The sequence below is a fragment of the Podarcis erhardii genome (assembly GCF_964252035.2).
Source record: "Podarcis erhardii genome assembly, chromosome: 4".
NCBI lineage: Eukaryota > Metazoa > Chordata > Lepidosauria > Squamata > Lacertidae > Podarcis > Podarcis erhardii.
The window spans coordinates 28929483-28950947 of record NC_138508.1 but is presented as its reverse complement, the minus strand read 5'-3'; the positions used below and the strand labels follow the sequence as shown (position 1 = coordinate 28950947).

The 21465-nt window shown below is 42.7% G+C and overlaps 1 protein-coding gene and 1 long non-coding RNA gene across 8 annotated transcripts in view; one reads left to right on the top strand and one right to left on the bottom strand.

Annotated features, from left to right (window-relative positions):
- Window positions 1–21465, bottom strand: part of FRY (FRY microtubule binding protein) — a 189171-nt gene that overhangs the window by 20233 nt on the left and 147473 nt on the right. For all 7 annotated transcript variants that reach the window (XM_081859986.1, XM_081859980.1, XM_081859982.1 and 4 more), the window contains 11 exons: window positions 20682–20803; window positions 19467–19654; window positions 17129–17223; window positions 12910–13517; window positions 12506–12603; window positions 12237–12407; window positions 10280–10420; window positions 8923–9105; window positions 7845–8006; window positions 7199–7273; window positions 5573–5743 (listed from right to left, as the gene is read on the bottom strand). In XM_081859986.1, the coding sequence (XP_081716112.1) occupies window positions 5573–5743; window positions 7199–7273; window positions 7845–8006; window positions 8923–9105; window positions 10280–10420; window positions 12237–12407; window positions 12506–12603; window positions 12910–13517; window positions 17129–17223; window positions 19467–19654; window positions 20682–20803 (2014 nt within the window). The remainder of the gene's footprint in view (window positions 1–5572; window positions 5744–7198; window positions 7274–7844; window positions 8007–8922; window positions 9106–10279; window positions 10421–12236; window positions 12408–12505; window positions 12604–12909; window positions 13518–17128; window positions 17224–19466; window positions 19655–20681; window positions 20804–21465) is intronic.
- Window positions 531–5347, top strand: LOC309341402. Its single transcript, XR_014156304.1, has 2 exons — window positions 531–2582; window positions 2924–5347. It is a non-coding gene; the product is annotated as an uncharacterized lncRNA (long non-coding RNA).

Sequence of the window (21465 nt, the reverse complement as noted above, 5' to 3'; positions counted from 1 at the left end):
ACACGCTGAAAAAGCAGAATATATCACAAGATACAAACAAGGCATTACATCTACTAGCACATGTGAGTTCAAATAGCATTATCTTACCTGAAGTTCCTGAATAGCAGATATAACAAATAGGAAACAAATAAAGAAAAGTATTTGTGAACATACTTAATTTAAACACACTCTTTATAGACATTTGCCCTACAATCTAAACAAATGCTACTAAACTGATAAACTTATCCCTTCTTGTAACTTTACAGAAACTGAAAAATACCATGATACTGATTTCACAACCTAATTAAAAAATACTGAATCGTGGCATCTGGCAACTCTATGGACAATCTAATCAACATTTATCTGTGCATGATATGAGCAACTGGAAAACAAGGTACGGAAAAACGCTATTAGCAGTTCCGAACACTCATATATGTACAGGAAGTTCAGATCTACCACGTCTAAATTATTGGTCTATGAAGTCGCTGAAGCAGCAATCCTATACCAATTTACCTGGAAGGAAGAGCCATTGAACTCAGTGGGACTTATTTCCATGCAGGACTGCACGGTGAAACGAAAAGTCACCACTTCGGTCAAGCCGAAAGTTGCTTCTATGTTTTTAATTGTTTTAAAAGCTATTTGTTAAGGCATTTCAGGGCAAAGACGTTAAGATTCAATAACAGGAAACACGTTACAGCACTGCCTAATAATACTGCTATTGTTAAGAATGAATGTGTTTTTCCATTATATACTCCACTTTTGAAGGCTTTGTATCTTCAAAGCAATCATTCTGGCCTGGAGCTAGCCTGTTCCCTACATGTAAACTCTGAATACAGGTCACGAGATTCAAACTTCCCATGTGAAACCTGGAGCGGTTCAGAGGACCCGCGGTATTTCAGACACCGTACAGTTAACTAAGTCCCCAGTTTGAACTATCTAAGTAAAGGGGAAAGCCCCTCTGCTATTTCCGTTCAGATTCCTGACAGAATAATTGCTATTCCTCCTGAAACTAGTGAGTAAACAGCATTATATTTTTGAGAGAAAACTGGTGTATTTTTTTTAAAAAACCATCTATCTGATTGCATAGCCTTATGGCAAAATAAAATAAAATAAATAATAATAATAATAATAATAATAATAATAATAATAAATGCACGAAATGCATTCAAAGAAATGGGATGGCCTGTTTATAGCCCAGAGAACTGCACCAAAATGTGCAGACAAAGTAGGTATAACGGCTCCTTTTGTCCACCTCACTCCTTTGTCTACAATAGCAAACAAGGCTGTGTGTTTGAATACTGCAGATAATAGCCGAAGTGCATGGGCAAACACTGGCTGAAAAGCAACTGCAGCTCACTTGATTTCTTAACTATGGCTAAGAAATCAGCAGTATTCCAAACCCATATTAGGAGGCACAGTGGCCATGCCTGCAAGTAACAATATTTATTAAATTTCTACACCATCCTTCATCTGAGGATCACAGGACTATTTACAATATATATTAAAAAAACACAAAAATGCACAACATAGTATCAAACAAAAGCAATACCCCCCCCCTTTAGAAGGCCATAGATTATTTAATTAGTTAAAGGCCTCAGAGGAGAGGAATGTTTTCGCCAGGTGCTTAAAAGATATGTAACAAAGGTGCCAGACAAAGCATTGCAGAAAGGGCACGTAAAACAATAAACTCTGGTTTGGTGCTACATGGATGAGTCTCAGCAAACCCAAGCAAACTGCCAAACTCACACATTTCCTCCCTCCTTTCCTTTGGCCTAGTAGCTGGTCGGGGGGCGGGGTGAGATTTCTGCCAAATTTAGTTTCACTTTTAAGGATTCACAGATTAGCATTACTTACAAATCTGCCAAAGCAACCTCTGCTGCGTTTCATAATATACCCAAACGAGGGGTTACAAAGCTGGCGTACTAAACTACCAAACAGGTAAAGGAACCCTGACAGTTAAGTCCCATCACAGACGACTCTGGGGTTGCGGCGCTCATCTTGCTTTAAAGGCAGAGGGAGCTGGCGTTTGTCCGCAGTTTTTCCAGGTCATGTGGCCAGCATGACTAAGCCGCTTCTGGCGAAACCAGAGCAGCGCATGGAAACACCCTTTATCTTCTTGCCGGAGCGGTACCTATTTATCTACTTGCACTTTTTGGTGTGCTTTCGAACTGCTAGGTTGGCAGGAGCTGGGACCGAGCAAGGGGAGCTCACCCCGTCGCGGGGATTCAAAATGCTGACGTTCTGATTGGCAAGCCCAAGAGGCTCAGTAGTTCAGACCACAGTGCCACCCGAGTCCCAAACTACTGAAGGTTTGCTTTAAACCAAGATGCCTGTTTCAAATGCAACACTAAGTGTAAATTCTTTAAAAGCAGAGAACAAACTCAGATGCTCTCTTACAATATGCGCAGGGAATGAAGAGAAAAGAGGGGCAAATGCATGGAGATGTTTGACGGCTGAATGATGTAACATACATGGAAAACACTAGCACTGTACAATGTGGTACAATGGATTATAGCAATACATTACCGTAGTATGTTAATGCATTGCATTAAGTACCACTTAGAAGCTCGTTTTGACTCCTTAGAAATTTATTTTGGCATTAGGTGGCATAAGGTAAAGGTAAAGGGACCCCTGACCATTAGGTCCAGTCGTGGCCGACTCTGGGGTTGTGGTGCTCATCTCGCTTTATTGGTCGAGGGAGCCGGCGAACAGCTTCCGGGTCATGTGGCCAGCATGACTAAGCTGCTTCTGGCAAACCAGAGCAGTGCATGGAAACGCTGTTTACCTTCTCGCACTTGGACGTGCTTTTGAACTGCTAGGTTGGCAGGAGCAGGGACAGAGCAATGGGAGCTCACCCCGTCGTGGGGATTCAAACGGCCGACCTTTTGATCGGCAAGTCCTAGGCTCTGTGGTTTAGACCACAACGCCACCCATGTCCCATTAGGTGGCATAGAAGTTAATAAATAATTTAGGATTCCTATAGCATGAGGTTCTACTTGCGCAATAGGCTCCCCAGAACCCAGGAGCAGATTTTGAGGGTGTGTGGGAAGCTGAAGGAGCGGGAAGGGGAGGAGAGGAGAGGAGAGGGAAGCCCTGTTGCATGAGCCAAAGCGCAGCACCATAATTTCTCCATTTCTATAACTCATTTGTGGTGACCGGTGTTTGCCTGTAGTACGACAAACCAATCCATAATTCCTCTTTAAAAGCTATTTCATAAAATCTATTAAAAACTGGCTTCTGGAAAAGAGACAAAGTAGGACTTTGGAGTCTCTTCAGGTGCAAGCAAGGGAAGTCTTACTCATAGCGAACCCCTTTGTCCACAGTGGAAAATACTGCTGAGTCAACAGGCACAGGATTTCACTACAAATGGATTTAATACTAGTCTGAGCACAGATTTTAAATCATGCAAACCAAAGATCTATTCTCACACACTAAACTGAGTTAGTCACACAAGTTTTAAAGAGAATATATTAAAGAAAGCCAGGATAGCATTAGCTAGGTGGCAATTCTTTCTGATTCCCCCCCCCCCAGAAAGAAACAATACTTACTTTATTTTTCAATTATATTTATATATTTTATTGCTGTCCTACTTATAACCTCTTCAAGCAAGTACCATGAAAAACCAGTGCTCCTCTGATAAGACATCTAGTATGCTGTTGCTCCTTGTATCATTTGCTAGCTCTATCTTAATAGAATTACTGGACTGGAGCTATTAAAGGGCTAATATGGGACAGCCTTGTGGAGCTATCTCGACACCTTCCCCAGCAGCTTGCTATTCTTCAGTCCCTGAAGGAATTTGCTACTTTGGCTACTTATCTGAATTCTTTTTTTTACTAGTTTAATTGCTGCTTATCCAGCTGTTGCCCCATTGTAACCATTTTGTATCGCAGCTGAGCTGCCTAATTGACTTTACTCATTAAGGTGCACTAAGGAGTTTCATCCTTCAGTCAGCCACAGCCCCACACCTCCAACTCATTTGAATGCAGCCCACAAGGCAGGCTGGCCCTCCAGCTGTTGCCCAACTACAACACCTATCATCCCTGGCCGTTGGCCATTATTTCCTGGAGCTGATGGGAGTTCTTGTTCAGCAATATCTGGAAGGTCAAAGGGGATCTATACACGCTTGCTGTTCTACTCCAAGCTGCAGGTGAGGATTGCATTTTTTAAAGTTAAAATAAACAAATGCCTGTGTATAGAAAGCTAGCCGTGTGAATTATTGTTGACCTGCCCCTGACACCACAGTGACCTCCATGTCAAGAAGCCAGATAAGCAACTCTGCCAGCTGCAACTGCCAAGCAGATCAGGTTGGCCTGGGACACACTCTAGGGCAGGGGTCAGCAAGGATTATCTTGCCTGGGCCAGATTGCGCCCGTGATTTCCGGCATCTGCACAGATGTGATTTCCGCCGCTGCAGACGCAATTTCTGGCACCGCAGAAGCGAGTCCCTGCGCTGTGCTAGTTTAGAGCAGTCGCGAGTGGGCGGCTTGGTTCAGGGGCAGCTTGTGGGCTGGTCAAACGACCTCCGCGGGCTGCTTCCGGCCCATGGGCCTTAGGTTGGTGACCCCTGCTCTAGGGGAATTTATCTTTCGGGTGTAAGGAAAAGAGGGAGGGTAGTATGCGAATGCCCTCGTGGATGCGAATGCCTGTCCAAAATTGCCCCTCTTTGCTTTCTGGCCCTGTTTCCCCTCCTCCTCACTTAACCGCCCTTTTCCCCACAGTGCAACGGATGTGGCAGCGCCTTGCCTCCTCCAGCTCCTAACGCTGACGTTTTCTCCAGTCAAACAGATATAATTATTCCCAGAGGGAGCAGATCTGCATTACCAGTAAAACGCCTTACCAAAAAAAGAAACAAAAGCAAGGCGTTCCAATACCCTTCAAGTATATGATGTAAGCTGGATAATATGCCCTCGCAGCAACTCCGGTCAAAGACAAACTGACAGGCTTTTACCTGCCAAGACCTGATTGCAGGCCCTCGGGCTTCTGTTTTTCTCCTACGAGAGCTGATGAGAATTGCTAACACCATAGAGTGGAGCAGAAAAAGGCACAGGGGCTTTTAAGTGCTGGGGATTTCATCGCGTTTGTGCTGCATAAACATTACATATGCACATACACACATGCACGGGCCTATGCTTAGGTTTTGAGAGAGCACTGATGAAAGCATCTGATTATAAGGCTTGTGCAGTGTGTTCATTAAATTCAAAGCATGCATCCTGTTAATGATTGGGAATGTCAGACATTTGGCTGTAGTGAATCTTTAAAATTTTAATGCACGGAAACCTTAGTATCAGTACAAATCACTAAAACGTTCAGCCCTAGTCTTCTGTAGCATGCATTAAAGTGTGTATTGAGGGTTTGTTTTTTGTTTTTTTTTTTAAATGAAGCATATAAAGAGAAAAAAAGGTGTATGTTTAAGGAAGGGCATAGTAACCTGCCGAAAGTTAGGCTATTGCACTAACACTGTGTAAACATTTATCGTTGCTCAGCTAAGCCTTTGCTAGAATATAAAGAGGACATTATTTACTGTTGGGGAAGTGCAAAAATGTGGCTTAATCTGCAGTAAGAGCAAAGTTTGTTGAGAGACAATGTACCATACCTCCCCGTCCTCCAGCTCCACATCGAGGAAATCGAAATCCCTAAAGACTCTGAACTGCTGCTCGCTGTTTGAATCGTCCATGTTCTCTTGCTCGCGGGCTCCGTCCTCGGAAGCCACCAGGCTCGTCTGGTGCTCAATCAGATCCAAATCTCCACATGAAGAAAAAATCACCTAAAAGTCAAGGGGGATTTTTCTATTAAAAACAAAACAAACTCTTCCTCTACGACGCTCTTTTGTTAGTCTAATGGGCTTTTCAGAAAGCTGTACACACCTAATTCCTTCAGTGGGTATTTTTAGAAGGCTCCTTTTTATTATTTATGTTGGACAGGTGCCTTCAGATTAAACTCATACTAAGACGCAACTATGAGCTGCAGGAACACGTCCAAGCTACCTCCTAATGGGTGCAGATTGATGCTTCCTTAGTATTTATATGCATTTATGGGAACAGAATGCAACTGCGGGAAGGGCACGGAAAAGGGTTAAGCCAGCCCTTTTGCTTCTCAGTTGTTACAAGGGAAAGCATGCAGATAAATAGAATGTGTTACATTTCAGCTGTTATTATTTACAAATATGTTTGAACTTCATCATTCCACAACCATGGCGCTAACTGTGCTTTTCCATCATTGGGGGAAGTTTATTTGTGGACTGTGTCTATACACTCTTAGATGCAAGAGAGGGTGGGGGGTCGGGGAAAAAGTGGGAGAGAGAGAAGTATGTCTGCAGCAGCTGTTTTTCCAACTGCCTCTTACATCTGATTTTCTACAGTTACTGATTGGCATCAGTTTTAGCAGAGGAAATGGCAAAAACAAAAACTGGAGGGTAAGGGCACCCCACCCCACCCCAAACAAACAAATAAATAAATGCAGCATGTACATTTTTGAACTTGGGGTGGGAAAGTGGGCAGATTGAGAAATGTTAGGCAGGTGATACAGATGTACTACTAGCCATTTCTTGTCACCTATGGAAGACCTGACTCATACTCTGAGATCCCATATGTTTAGCCGAAAAGGAATTCCAACAACCAGGGTTTCATTTCTACCCTACTGTTTTATCTTCTATTTTGTTCCCATATGTATCAGCCAAAATGGACTTTGAATTCTCAAATTTCTAAAATGTTCAGGAAGTATAATGGTCTGACGCAAATAGTCACAATGCCTAAATGAACAGTTAAGTAATTCTGACATGAGTTAGCCAGCGAGCCATATCTTAACAAAGCCGTTGAGAGATAATTTCTTGATAAGGGGAGTGGGTTGGTGGGTAGACACATTATTTTATTTTAGTTACTTAACAAAATTTATATCCCACTTGATTCTGGTAAAACCTCTACCGGCTAGCAAGAAGTATTATAGTGGTCAGTAAAGAGCAGTTAAAAGCAATTAAAGCATGTAAAAATAATTAAAGTTTAACAGTAAAAGAGATTAAAACACATCAGCATCTAGATGTATGGATAGGTTTGCCTAAACCAACAACAATGTTTTAACAGGCACATCTATTGCTTGCGTTTGGCTGAGAAACACCATTCATTATGGAAGGGTCACTTCATGCCAGCAAACTGAAGATAAAATTTAGAGCTGTACCTTTGAATTGTTTATGAATAAGCCCTAGAAGGAGAAATATGAGACTTACCGAAGGGTTTTTGCTCAGGCCGACTTCTTGACCACAAAGCGTAAGAACGTGCACTAACTTTTCTTTTGTCCTTTTCTTTTTTTAAAAAGGGGAAAGACCGAGAGAGAGAGAGAGAGAGAGAGAGAAAGAAAAAGGAGTTTAAGCAATGCCACACATTTCAGAGCTCAAATCATAGAAGAAAAAATAGGGAGCATTTAATAAACATCAAAAGCTCTACTCCTGATGTCTCCTAATTTTAGTCAAACATTGTCTATTATAATTTCATATGGATAAAGTTTTTGTAGGTGTTTTAGGATTTTTTTCAAAAGCTCAATTCCTGAAACTGGGTAGGCATTTTGTTTACTTATAAAAGTATTTATATATCACCCTCCCATAAAATATCAGGGGGGTGGTTCAGGAACATTTTAAAAGATTTAAAGCAATACAAAACAATTTTTAAAATGATGGGCTACTCAAGGAAATGTTAAACCACTACATAGGCCTGTTAGCACAAAAAGGTCTTCAAGAGACACCTGAATGCCAAAAGTGAGGATTGTCTGCCGGATGTCTGCTGAAAGTGTTCCACAGCATAGGGCTTGAAATCAAGAGGTCTCTGTAACACGGGGGACAACTGACAGCACTTCTCCAGATAATCCCTAGATTTTACCTGAGAATACTGAGGCCTCTTCCAGCTAACAGGAACAAGGACATTGGAGTTAGACCCAGAAGATGTTGAAGAAGTGCTACGGGTGACAGGCATTATTCTAGGCTTTCCGTCCCTGCCTGAAGAACTCTGTAGCTCATCATATCGTCTCCCAATAATTGGAGTCTTAAAAGAAAACAATGAACAGTATTTAGCATTTTGAAGGGCTTTACAGTAAGAGTTTTTTGACGCTGGACCCAAGAGAGGTGGTGGACTTTCCTTCCTTGGAGGTTTTTAAGCAGATGTCGGATATCCATCTGTCAAATATGGTTTAGCTGAGATCCCTGCATTTCAGAGGGTTAGACTAGATGACCCTTGGAGTTCTTTCCAACTGTACAATTCTATGATTCTACAATTCTATAAGGCAGGGCAGAAGAGCACTCCCTAAGCATCGCCCTCTGGGAACCACCATCCAAGTAGGACCAGAACCACCACAAAATGGTGCCACCCACCCCTAACTCAGTCATTCCAGAAGGATACCATGGTCGATGGTATTGAAAGCCACCGAGAGGTTGAGGACAATTAACAGGACACATTTCCCCCCTCTCAACAGAGGTCATCATACAGGGATCAGTTTCTGTGTCAAAGCTGGGCCTAAACTCCGACTGAAGTTGATCTAGAAATTAAGTCTCCTCCAAGAGCACCTGGATCTGATCTGTGGCAACCTGTGGCAACCCTGCATCTGGTTTGCCGAAGAAAGGGAGACTGGGAACTGGCTGGAAGTCACTTAGATTCTCCAAATCCAGGGAGGGTTCCTTGAGGAATGGTTTTTACCATTGTTTCCTTTAATCAGGCATTACAAGGAGGCATTAATCCCCACCCTGGCCCAGCCAGCTGTCCCCTCCCTGCTAGTTTCTATCAGCCACGAGGGGCAACAGTCCAAAGTGCAAGTAGTCAACCACACAATTCCAAGCACCTTGTCCACATGCCTCATTGAAACCCATGTTTATGTGCTTTAAAATGATACAGTATTTCTATTTGCTTCAGCTTTCAAAGGGATATGCACTGGACACACAGATTTATCGCGACAAAAATATAGTACCTCCGTAATATCAAAATGGAAGTCTAACGTTTTCCCAGGTAGTTCTTTGGAAGCGTTGTTCCATACACGATGTATTTCCATTTTTGAAAGATCGCTGTGCTGCTGGTAGGAGGGCAAAACCAGGCTTGCTGAGCGCGAAACTACCAACTTCAATATATTTAGGGCTTCTCGCCAGTGAATGCTCTGGAAACAATTTTTCACAAATATATAGCATATTATATATTAAGTGGGAACAAAATCTACGAGAAGAGGAAGAACATCACACACAATAAAATTACTTACTATTAATTAAATACAACATAACAATTTGGGTGCTTAGTAATAATACTAGTTTCAAATGCAATACAGGTTTGACAATATATACATGGAATGCATATATACCGCACAGAGTTAAATGAGAATATTATTATAGTATATTATCATCCTTTTCAGACCGTGAATTAATTCTCCAACTGAGAATAAAGAGGACTGAATCAGCTTTGAATATTTTTTCCTGTCACGCTGGAATTCGGCACAGAATTTTACATTCTTATATTCTTGCCTCTTGTTGAAATCATTTCTAACCTTTGTGTTTCCAGCAAAAAGCAAAGAAAACTTGGGTAGTGTTTGGACAGCAGTCTGATTTTATTTCAAGTATAATTTAACTGCACAAACATTTCCCTGAACCAGGACCCTTCCTCTGAGTGACAGGTTAAGGATGGAGGGGAAAAGGGGGATCTGGAGTGCCGTGATAACTGCAGTACTTTTGCCTTTTGTTTCTGCTTTCCATTACTCCTTGCAGAAAAATGCCAAATTGTCTGGAAATATGTATCTCAGAAGCAGAATGAATCAGAGTAAATGCATGCTATCCTGGGTGTGAATTCTGCAGCTGATTCTGAATGCAGAGTTTGGATTTAATGTCTACAGAATTTGGGGCTGACTGAAGCAGCAGTAGTGGACTTTGGAGTTTCAAATTTCAGCAGCACCCTGTGCAACGCTAAGATTTGGTGCCCCCCGCCTCTCATGCTCCTTTCTACAGCATTGTTGTGGCGCCCCCTGCTACCCCAGAACCACCTCTGGCCACAGCATACGTGCAGCAAATCAGACACAATGCCCAAACATAGCTTGGCAGTATGTGAACAAGCCTGGTCTGTGTTTTCTCCTCCACTTCCCCAAAATTCCCCCTTCTCATTTCTCATGTGATAGTCTGCCACATTTCAGAGGAAAGGTTTGGCTTGCCACTAACTTAGGAGTGAAAGGGAAAACTAGGTTACATGAGGCCTTTATATTTTATGTGAGTCCATATAAATCCTTTTCTAAATGAGTGAATAAGCACTGTTTTTTTATACAAGCTCTATGAGGTGCATGCACTACTTACCTGCACATATTTTTCAATGGTCTTTAACACCTCCATGTTAAACTGTTTTACGGGAATGCCTGATAGGTCCATATAACTAAGAAGACTATAGATTATCTGCAAAAGGGACTGTTGCATGCTGGGAAGCCCCTTTTCCAGCAGCTGTGAGAAAACATAAACAAAATCATAATCCTTACATTAAAAACACACCAATTTTGCTGTTAAAGAGGTAAAATGGTGAGAGATGTGGGAGGAATGCAGCGTTTCACTTTTCTAATCATCCCATTAGTGCTAGCATTTCAGTTTATCTGGTGGAATAACCTCTCCTCCCCTCCTGCCTTGCACTGTTATGGGGGTTCTCCCACTCCCAGAGAAGATTTGGGGTGTGTGTGGAAGAGTCCCATTGCACTAGTGGGACTTGTTGAACTGGCTCCCGCTAGTACACCTATTTAGTTGAATCCAGCTCCTGGATAATAACTCTGAAGATCATAGGTTAGAATCTTGCACATTAGTGCACTCGGCTACATACAGATAATCTATTTCGTTATGGAACTCAGATGCAACGTTCTGAAGGAACTCACGTTCTGAAGGAACACTTGGTAATGCTATTCTGGTTCTCAGTGAACAGTCACAGGAACTATCATAACAATTCTAATACATGGAAAAAGAACTCACTTGTGTATACATTCCTTGTACTGTCCAGGATGATAAATCAGCATAATCAAAACAATGCTGTAGGAGAGGCAAGATGACAGTTTTTCTTGCACTCCAATGACAGAAGCAAGGAAACTCTGGTTTGTTCAAAAGAGGCTGACATTTTATCAAAAACTGCACACCACAAGGCTATGCCAGGCATAGGCAAACTCGGCCCTCCAGATGTTTTGAGACTACAATTCCCATCATCCCTGACCACTGGTCCTGTTAGCTAGAGATGATGGGAGTTGTAGTCCCAAAACATCTGGAGGGCCAAGTTTGCCTACGCCTGGGCTAGGCTTACGCTGAAGTACATTCCAAAAAGAATGCAAGTTTATGCAGAAGTCAGTTCCATTTATTTCAATGGAACTTATCCCCAAGTAAGTTTCACAAACCCATAGACTTGATTAGTCACAATGCTTTGTTTCATAAACTTTCATTGCACACGGTGACAACATCCCTGGCAACCTTTAGAGCAGGGATGGTGAACCCACAGTCCAAAGGGGGCCTGCCAAGTCATTTCAACTGGTCCTTCAAGCTGCAGTCAAATCAATGCATTCCAAAGGCACCTTTTCCCCACCTCGCAAAAACTTCGCTTTGTCCTCACCAGGTTGGAGGTTCTCAGGAAACAGGAGGGAGAAATCATTCTTTTTTCCTGAACACCTCTGACCTGACAGCATGAAAGTGGAAGAGGCATCTTTGTGACGTCAGAAGCAGGCACCCTATCACATCACTGTAATGGGGAGGGCTAGAAACAGTCATTTATGCTGCAGAGAACCATCTGTGAACAGCAAAATAGAGTGTTTCCTATCCTCCCTGTCACAGCGCTGTAGTGAGGGAGCTGTGTCTCTCAAACAGTTCAGAGAAAGAGAGCGTTTCTGCTGTTTATGTGTGTGTATGAGAGAAGGTGCCTCTGGAAAACAGGTTTATTGAGCATTCATCCTGATTGCTTGCACAGAGGTTATACAATGTCTGCTGTTTATTATGCATTCGTTCTAATTTATTTATTTTTAATGGTTAATATCTGTTCTCAGAGTCTCCTGGGGGAGGCATTCCTAGCCTTTGGGCCAATTATATTATTATTATATTCACACCTACACAAGTACACACACAAATACACAGGAATTCATTCGCTGAATATTTGGGAACATAATGTGCAACCCCTAACCAGAACTAAACCCAATTCACTTCAATGGGGCTTACTCCCAGATAAATGGGTTAAGATTACAGCCTTAGGAAAGCTGCCAGTAGAAGACAGAAACAAGACTGAGCAGTAGAAACATACCTCAGCTAAATACGTAACCATGTTCAGAGTAGTATCAGCAAACGTTTCATGAAGGTAACGGCAAACGACATTGACCCAGGTTGCACAGTCTCTCGTGTAGCTGTGAGTTTTATAAAGAGTCATGACATGGGCTAGGTTTGACAGCTTGGGGTTCTTTTCTTCTAGACAGACCTGATGACATATAGGGAACATGAAAGTTATGTTAACAGCGATTCAAAAACAATCCTGGGATTTAATTAGACCTAAGACGAATTGAAGACCGGTGGTACCTGAGCAATCCTTTCTGCGATATCCTTGCAGAACTGATTTGGGCCATCAAAGTGCTGAATTAAATGAGGCAGGAGGCACAGAACATTCAATGGAAATCCTGGCGCACACAAAAAAGGAGAAATTTGAGAAGGCATGAATAATACAGATTTCAAACTGTACTGTATGCTGTTATAATAAAGGCATATATACCTCCACTTTAAAACATCCTGTATTTACATAAAAACGTGTCAAGCGCATGCAGTGTAATATTATATTTGGAGGATTAGTTTCTTATATGCAAAACATAATGATTATTATCAATTGCTATGAGGGACATATTCCTTATAATAGATACTTGACCTTTTAGCTAAAAATGTAGAGGAAACGCAATCAATCAATGAAACAAAACATCTATCGACTGTACCTATGGCGTGGGAGGAATCCACCATGGACACGCGTGAAACCGGGGTCAACAAACTGAAGAGCTGCAGCGTAAGGTCCGTGGTGGTAAGGGAAGTGAAACCTTTCAGCAGCAGCTGCTGGAGCCCTGAGAAATCTGTCCATTTCAACTGCCCTTGCAGCTTTTCTAGCTTTTCTCTGTTTTCCACTTTATCCAGTGGCAAATGAACAAGCAGCTTATTCAGCAACCTCAGCGCCATTAGATATTCAAACTCAAAATCGGATTCCATCAAAGCTACAGCAACCCAGAAGATGGTGGCTAACAGGTTCGTAGGGTTGTTAATATTGTTAGGGTCTGTGAGGCTGTCTTTTAAAGAGGACGAGCTCCGGGTTTTGGGGGAGAGGCCCTGCTGAGTGCAAGCCTGTATCCTGTCGAGGGTGGCACTGCGAGGTGGGTCGGAGGATCGGTCCACATCCCCAAACTTTTTTGGCACTGAAAAGCTCCTCTGGTGCCTGCTGCGCTCAGCGGTTGCCGTGTTGCCACCTGAAGCTCCCGCATTGACATTCAGCTGCCCTGTACTCTTCCGATTTGCGGTCAGCTTTGAACTTGACGTTAAATCCGGTGATGATGAACTAAGCAAAACAAAACAAAACAAACGTTACTGGGCCCCAGTACCTGGAGATCCATGTGAACAGGAGCTGCCCAATTCACCTCAAAAGTAAGAAGACCTCACTCATGCAATCCCACTCCAAATACAAAACACTTCTCAGCAGTTAAGTCAATTCCTCTTCCTTTTTTCCTCTACATGCAAATATGCACACTTCGGAGTCACTGGATCCAGACCATGGCATTAAGAGCAATTTTGGAAGGCCCAGTTCTAGACTTAGGGTCTCAGTGTACTTTGTATTATGGAGAATAAAGCTTTGCTGCCTTTACACGATTTCCAGAAACACATTACACTGAGGGAAAGGAGCAAGAATGTGCAAGTATGTTAACAAATGTAATTTTTATAGATTTGAGAATTTTAAATAGAGGATATGGTTTACCTGGGTGCAGAATTTGGTTATTTATTTATTTTTTAGGGCAAAATATACACAGCCTATACCTCAAGAAGATATAAACCCAAAAGGAAAATATGGGTAAATTAGATGCAAATAGAAATTGATGCAATCATTGGCAAACCCAGCCACAAGGTGAAGACTACCGTCTAGTGGGCAGGCTTTGGGTTGTGGTCTGCAGTGTAGCTATATGAGGCATATACGTAGGAATTTTTTTGCTGAGAAAGCTGGCTTGGGCCAGGAATGAGCTCCATTCCTAGCTGTTGGGTAAGTCTTCAGTGTGGTGTAGTGGTTAAGAGCGGTAGTCTCCTAATCTGGGGAACCGGGTTCGCGTCTCCGCCCCTCCAAATGCAGCTGCTGGGTGACCTTGGGCCAGTCACACTTCTGTGAAGTCTCTCAGCCCCACTCACCTCACAGAGTGTTTGTTGTGGGGGAGGAAGGGAAAGGAGAATGTTAGCGGCTTTGAGACTCCTTAAAGGGAGTGAAAGGCGGGATATCAAATCCAAACTCTTCTCTTCTTCTTCTTCAATTAGACTAGGAGGGAGGTGCCTGTATATCAACTGGACCCTCATTCTGAGGACTTTTGCTGCCTGCCCAGCTGCCAAATAAGGTTAGGCTTTTAGGTAAGATAATATACTGGGCAAGTTTCACACAGAAAGGGCAGGTTAGCAGCAATCTCTCCATAGCTGCATATATGGAATGGATGCATGCAATCTAACTTTTCAGTTCTCCACTTTTCTCTAACAGGTGATAGGAAATGACATCCCTCCAAGGCAAAGTCTGCCTTGATTAGACTGGGAGGACTTGGCCAATGCCTCTGAAAAAGCAAATCAAACAAGGACAACACAGACAAACTGGGCTCTGTATCCCATCATCCTCCACATTCTAAGAACCATCATCGCAAATTTATTAAAGGGGGGTAAAGGAATGCTCATGAAAGAGTTGTGTCAGAGATCTGTCAACGCAGATGCACATGAAACCCAGCCTTGACAATATGACACTGAGTCAAAGCCAAACACGGCCATTCATGTGGCACCCAGCAGAATAGTTTCCTCTGTGGGCCATTTAAATAAAATGCCCATCATTCTGCTGTTTGAAAGAATTAGTAAAACTGCTGTGATTGGTGACACAATGGGAACAGAGGTCACCATTGCTGGGAAGGAAGAAAGGCGGGTGTTTTCTCCCCCTTCCCACTAGTCGCAGTTCCGTCCTGTATCCCCAAAGTCAGTGCTTCCAATCTCCTGAAGTTAAGTGGCACAACTGAGATGGGAGAGGGAAGAAATATGGGAAGAAATATGCTCAAAGATAAATAGAATACTTTACTGATAACCATGAAGAATGGCAACTACTGATATCACAGATTGGACTTTGGTAAACTTAACTAGATTGATCCACCGGGGGGGGGGGAGTTGGGATTTTGCTTTTGTATATTTTTCTCTTTTTTTGTAATTGATTTGTTTTAAAAAGATGAGGTAAATAACACTCATACATCATTGACTTCTGGTCCCACTTACCCTTAAACATTGTGTATAACCCGGAGATGGAAATAATAATAATAATAATAATAATAATAATAATAATAATAATAATAATAATTTATTATTTATACCCCGCCCATCTGGCTGGGCCTCCCCAGCCACTCTGGGCGGCTTCCATAGAAACCAAAAATACAGTAAAATATCACACGTTAAAAACTTCCCTAAACAGGGCTGCCTTAAGATGTCTTCTGAATGTCAGGTAGTTGTTTATCGCTTTGACATCTGCTGGAAGGGCGTTCCACAGGGCGGGCGCCACTACCAAGAAGGCCCTCTGCCTGGTTCCCTGTAGCTTTGCTTCTCGCAATGAGGGAACTGCCAGAAGGCCCTCGGCGCTGGACCTCAGCGTCCGGGCAGAACGATGGGGGTGGAGACGCTCCTTCAGGTATACTGGACCGAGGCTGTTTAGGGCTTTAAAGGTCAGCTTTAAAGGTCAGCACTTTGAATTGTGCTCGGAAACGTACTGGGAGCCAATGTAGGTCTTTCAAGACCGGTGTGATATGGTCTCGGCGGCCGCCCCCAGTCACCAGTCTAGCTGCCGCATTCTGGATTAGTTGTAGTTTCCGAGTCACCTTCAAAGGTAGCCCCACGTAGAGTGCATTACAGTAGTCCAATAATTCAATGGACAATAATTCAAAGTTTATTGTGCCAACTTCTTTTGGTGAACCTGCAACTTACACTGGGGGTTACATTACAGCGATGGCGCCTAAAGCCAAAATAGTGTATAATCAGAACACATTGGGTTCAATGGTGGGCGGGATTGCCAAAGTCTTTTTCCTCAGGCACCCTCCCCCTTCCTACCCCCTTATTGATTAAAAAAAAACTTTTTGTAATGTGCGTAAAGCTGAATGTGCACAAGTTACCATACTTTTCCGTGTATAAGACGAGGCTTTATTCTTAGAAAATTATGTTCATAATCGGGGGTAGTGCAAGGGGGGGGGGAAGACATGGGATTCGTTGATGCCATGAGCCGGAGATTGTCAGTGGCTATTGGACATGTTATTGGTGGCTGCCTCAAGGGGTGTTGTTGATTGGCTGTTGCTGCAGCAATTGGGCGGGCAATAGGCGGCTTCTGCCGGCAAGGGGACAGACGATAGCTGGCTTTTGCGACGCATGTGAGTGGCAGTGTAGGTGATGCTGGTGAACGATTTTTGGCAATCCCCCCCAAAAAATCTCAACAACTCTGGGAAATCCCATTTTCTTAATTTTGAGTCCCCCAAAATAGGGGGCGTCTTATAAAAGTACAGTAAATGTGCGTAAGTTGTGGGCTTACTGTGTTGTGCAAGAGCAGTGAGTTGCATGGGTTTTGGTGCTGAGCTAGGCAAAACAATCAACAAAACGTTTTTTTTGGGGGGGGTGTTACAGCGTCTCTGCCCCATAACTGGCAGTTTTGCACAGCTAGACTTCTTGGCTTAAGAGATCTTTCCCCCTTACAGTACGCGATATTATATAGCCTTTCATGACAGTGTTACAGATATAACAAGGACTATGCTGCTAATTTAGATTACTTGTACGCAGCCTGTTTTAACTAATGGGGTTTGAGTTAAGTTATTTGTGCATCTTTCCCTGCGCAGTTCAGAGAGTGTTCTGCCTTAATAACCTGGGAGTTTTACTGAAAGGGCCCTTATAACTAAGAGGCAAAGCTCTTACCGAGACAAAACTGTCAAAAGATCACTGTTCTTCAGGCAGTCGTACAGATTATCCACAGTAGCCTCTAACGTCAGCAGTGCTTCCATAACGTAGCCCTGCCAAAAAAATGCAGAAAGATGGTTACTTAAGTATGAATGCCCAGCCCTCCTCAGCAAGTATTGAACATGCCTGCTGTCTAACGTTTAGCGTTTCTCACATAATGCTGTTAATCACAGTTATTTGACCTCTGGAACTAAACTCTGAAAAAGACGGACCGTTTATGATGAATGGCTAGTTCTGGATAGTTTGATAAACATAAATATTAGCTAATTATTTAATTCATTAAGTAAGCATGACTTCAGGTTCATTAATCCAATTTCATTAATGTGTGAACAAAAGAAACTAAAAGTCGGTGCATGTGATTCATATCCCTGCTATCACTCCTTTGGTTAAAAACTCATAGTGAGCACCTTCTCAGACCTTGAGCCACACTGGATAGTTTCCACAGTGCATGAGATGTCAGGAAAGATATAAGACCTGCAGTCTGTCCTACTTTGTTGTACAAGAGTGTTTTTCATTCTCTGTACTTTCCAAAAATAACCGAAGACATTTTGGTTTCAACAAATATTTCCACCTGGATAAAAAGGTCTCATGTTCATTTTCAAGCAGCAATTTTTTAAAAATAATAATTAAAAAAACATTTTTAGCTGTTTTTTGATAGATGTGTAAATTACCTTGGCACCCATGTAAAAGGTGATTCATATTTTAGTAAATAATAATAATTCTCTCTCAATTTCTCTCTGAAGATTCTCATTTGCTGCTCCCAAATACTCAGCTCTGTGCTGCTGAACAGAACCAAGAATGCAATGTTGCCTGGAAAATTTTTTATCCTTGTATGCTCTCAAGAGTTATAGATGTTAGCAACTGCTGTCAGATCATATGCGGGAAACCATTATTTATCTCTTTTGTTTTAAGTAGAGGGCATTCTAAGGCAAGTCTTTTCCAGCTGCTCCTGCCCATGAATCCCATGTCTAGTCTTGCTCCAGTTCTGAGAAACTGAACTCTGTGCACTGTGATGAAATGGGTTTGCTACACTCTCCGTGCAATGCCACCATCTAAACAAATCAAAATCCAAACATTTTCTTCTCCACACATCACAACGATGTTTAATCAGGACTCATACAAAATTTATTCAAGAAACAAATATGCGAGCAATAGGAATCACTTTTAATGTCTCCAGTAGCTTTGCAACGTGTTAGCAAATTACAGTGGTGCCTCGCAAGACGAAATTAATCCGTTCCGTGAGGCTCTTCGTATAGCGGTTTTTTCGTCTTGCGAAGCAAGCCCATTGACAGCTTAGCGGATTAGCGCTATTAGCGGTTTAGCGGCTTTTAGCGGATCAGCTGATAAGCGGCTTATCAGCGGATCAGCTGATAAGCGGCTTAGGGCTTAGGAAAAGGGGGAAAAAAGGGGAAAAACCCCGCAGGAACTCGCAAGACATTTTTGTCTTGCAAAGCAAGCCCATAGGGAAATTCGTTTTGCGAAGCGCCTCCAAAACGGAAAACCCTTTCGTCTAGCGGGTTTTCCGTCTTGTGAGGCGTTCGTCTTGTGGGGCACCACTGTAAGTTCCAGTCGTTTCAAGCAAACACGGCATCATTTCAAGGCCCTGAGAGTAACGAAGAAGGGTGATAGCTCTATAGCACATGATACCATAAAAAAGGCTCTCTCCCCAGTGGCCATCCACCTCACTGTATTTTTCATCCAATTCAGGAGAGGCAGTGGATGTGCTGGATTAGTGCCTGGGCATGGTAATAGATTGGATGAGAAATAATAAACTGAAACTCAGCTCAGAAAAAAATTGAGGTAGTGGTGAGGGGGTGGTTTGTTTGTTCTGGTGAATGATGTTCAACCCATTCTGAAGGCTGTTGCGCTTTCTCTAAAGGACTAGTTTTTAAATAGGAGGTGTGTGTTTGATGATGTACCATTGTCCTTAGAGGCCAAAATGGCTATCACGGCTATACTTGGATGGAGACAGCCTGGGCACAATTGCCCACGCTATGTTAACCTCAGGCCGAGATTCCTGCAGAATATTGTGCATGAGGCCTTTGAAATTGGCCTGGAAACTGCAATTGGTCCAAAATAGGACTGCCAGACTGTTAACTGGGACTCTGCGATTTGATCATGTTTCTCCAGTGCTTTGTCAGCTGTGCAAACCCCTGGCATCGCTAGGTAGGAACAGGAAATACTCCTGTTCAAAATTCTGAAGAAACAACTGCAGGTCAGTTCAGACAAGACTGATTGTTTCACTCAGTATGAGGTAATTTCCTTTGTTCTTATGAATGCTGAAGTATATTTGTACCTGAATCTCCTCTCCATGTTCTCCTATAACTTCCACTAATCTTGAAAGAAGATCTGACAGTGCATGTGCAGATAGAGGTTGTTTTAGAGCTCGAAATATCTGGAAAGAACGGCCAGCATAATGTCTCGAAGAACTGGAAAGGGCTGTTTGCAACGCAATTTCGCTAAGATGCTGCTCCAAATGAAAACCTAAAGTGGAGGAAGAAAAAATTTCGTACTGTCAAATGGCAATCGATAAATAATGTGGGAGCTGTGAAATTTTAATTTACAATCATTAAAAATGCTCAGGCTAATATTGACTAGCTGCAGATGTAAGCAGCAATAGCTTTAGGAAAAGAACTTGTGTGATGATAATTAGGGCAAAGGGCTGAGGTCAGAAGCCCAGGCCAGGAGTTATTTCCTCCTGCAAATCCAGGTAGAATTCTTCCACCCAAACAGTATACAGTGGTACCTCGGGTTAAGTACTTAATTCATTCCGGAGGTCCGTTCTTAACCTGAAGCACCACTTTAGCTAATGGGGCCTCCTGCTGCTGCCACGCCGCTGGAGCATGATTTCTGTTCTCATCCTGAAGCAAAGTTCTTAACCCGAGGTACCATTTCTGGGTTAGTGGAGTCTGTAACCTGAAGCGTATGTAACCCGAGGTACCACTGTAATTAAAGGTATGAGCATAGGCACTCTTCAATTACTGCTCATGGGGAGCAAAGATAGGGTTCTTGACATCCAGAGTGAAATGGCTAATATGAAAATATTTGCACCATCTGAAAATTCTAAAGATAAAGCGGACTGCATACAGAAGTTCCTAAGGCATCTCCAGGTTGGGCTGGGAAAATTCCCTTTCTGAAATCCTGGGGAGTCGCTGCCAGTCCTCTAGTGATCCTCCAATTGTTGTTGGCCTGGGAGGATGGAAATCGTAATCCAACAATACCTGAAGAGCACAGGTTCCCCATCCTTGGTATAGGCAATACTGAACTACACAACAGACTTGATTTGGTATAAGGCAGCCTATGCCCCTATTTTATGTGGAATAATCACCTAAAATCAGACCATAAAAAATAATATAGGTACAGAAGTTCTCCCCTGCCCCCCTTTTTATTAACACTACAAAATGACAATTGCTCGCAGGGATGATATGAGAGAAAACAGTAGGAATTATTCAGCAAAACAGCACCAGTTGAGGGTCACCATAAAAACAACAACAAGCAGTTGATTCAGTACCTGATTTGGAATCTTTAAAGACAGAGACAACATGACGCAAGAAGTTGGTAAGCTGCTCTGCACTCTTTGTATTCTGGTTCTTGGGAGTGATGTCTTCGTGGCACCAAAGAGGACCAAACGCCCTGAAAAGAAGAAAACACACATGCATTTTTCTTTAGTATCCAGTTTTTTAAAAAAGGTATAATGAAGCTGCAGTGTCGCCTCCTCTTTCTCCTAAACTGAGAAAAAAGTGGACTCCATCCCATTCATTCAGATACACATTTCAGAACTGCAATTTATCCCATCCTTACAAAACAACTCATCTTTTTCTTTTTACTACAATCTATTTGAGATAATAGCAGAGCTTTAGTTTTCCATGGCAAGCGAAGTGCAAAGCAAAAGGTAATTTATGCAATGCGAATGTCAGGTAGGGCTGAGAGGAACCTTCTGCCATTTCAACTTTCGGCACAAAAGCAGTACTTTGGAGCGGTGGGGGCAATGCTCTGTGACTTCTTCTCCCACTCATTTTGCCTGTGTGAGCCCAGCGAGCAGCTAGTTCTGGACGTTTTGTTTCTCTTAAACTGGCCCATCTTCTTCCCAGGAATACAGATCCCAGTCAATCAGGGATCAGATGCCGAGTATGATGATGTCACTAAGGACAAATGAGCCAAACGGAAGTAAGGGCCATGTTTTCCTGCATTACTAAAGGGTTGCAGGGTCGGGGGTGGGCATACACACCTGCTACCTGTGTCACTTTAGAAATCATCATACAAGAGGGGAAGGGGAAGTGCATCTCTGCAGCTGA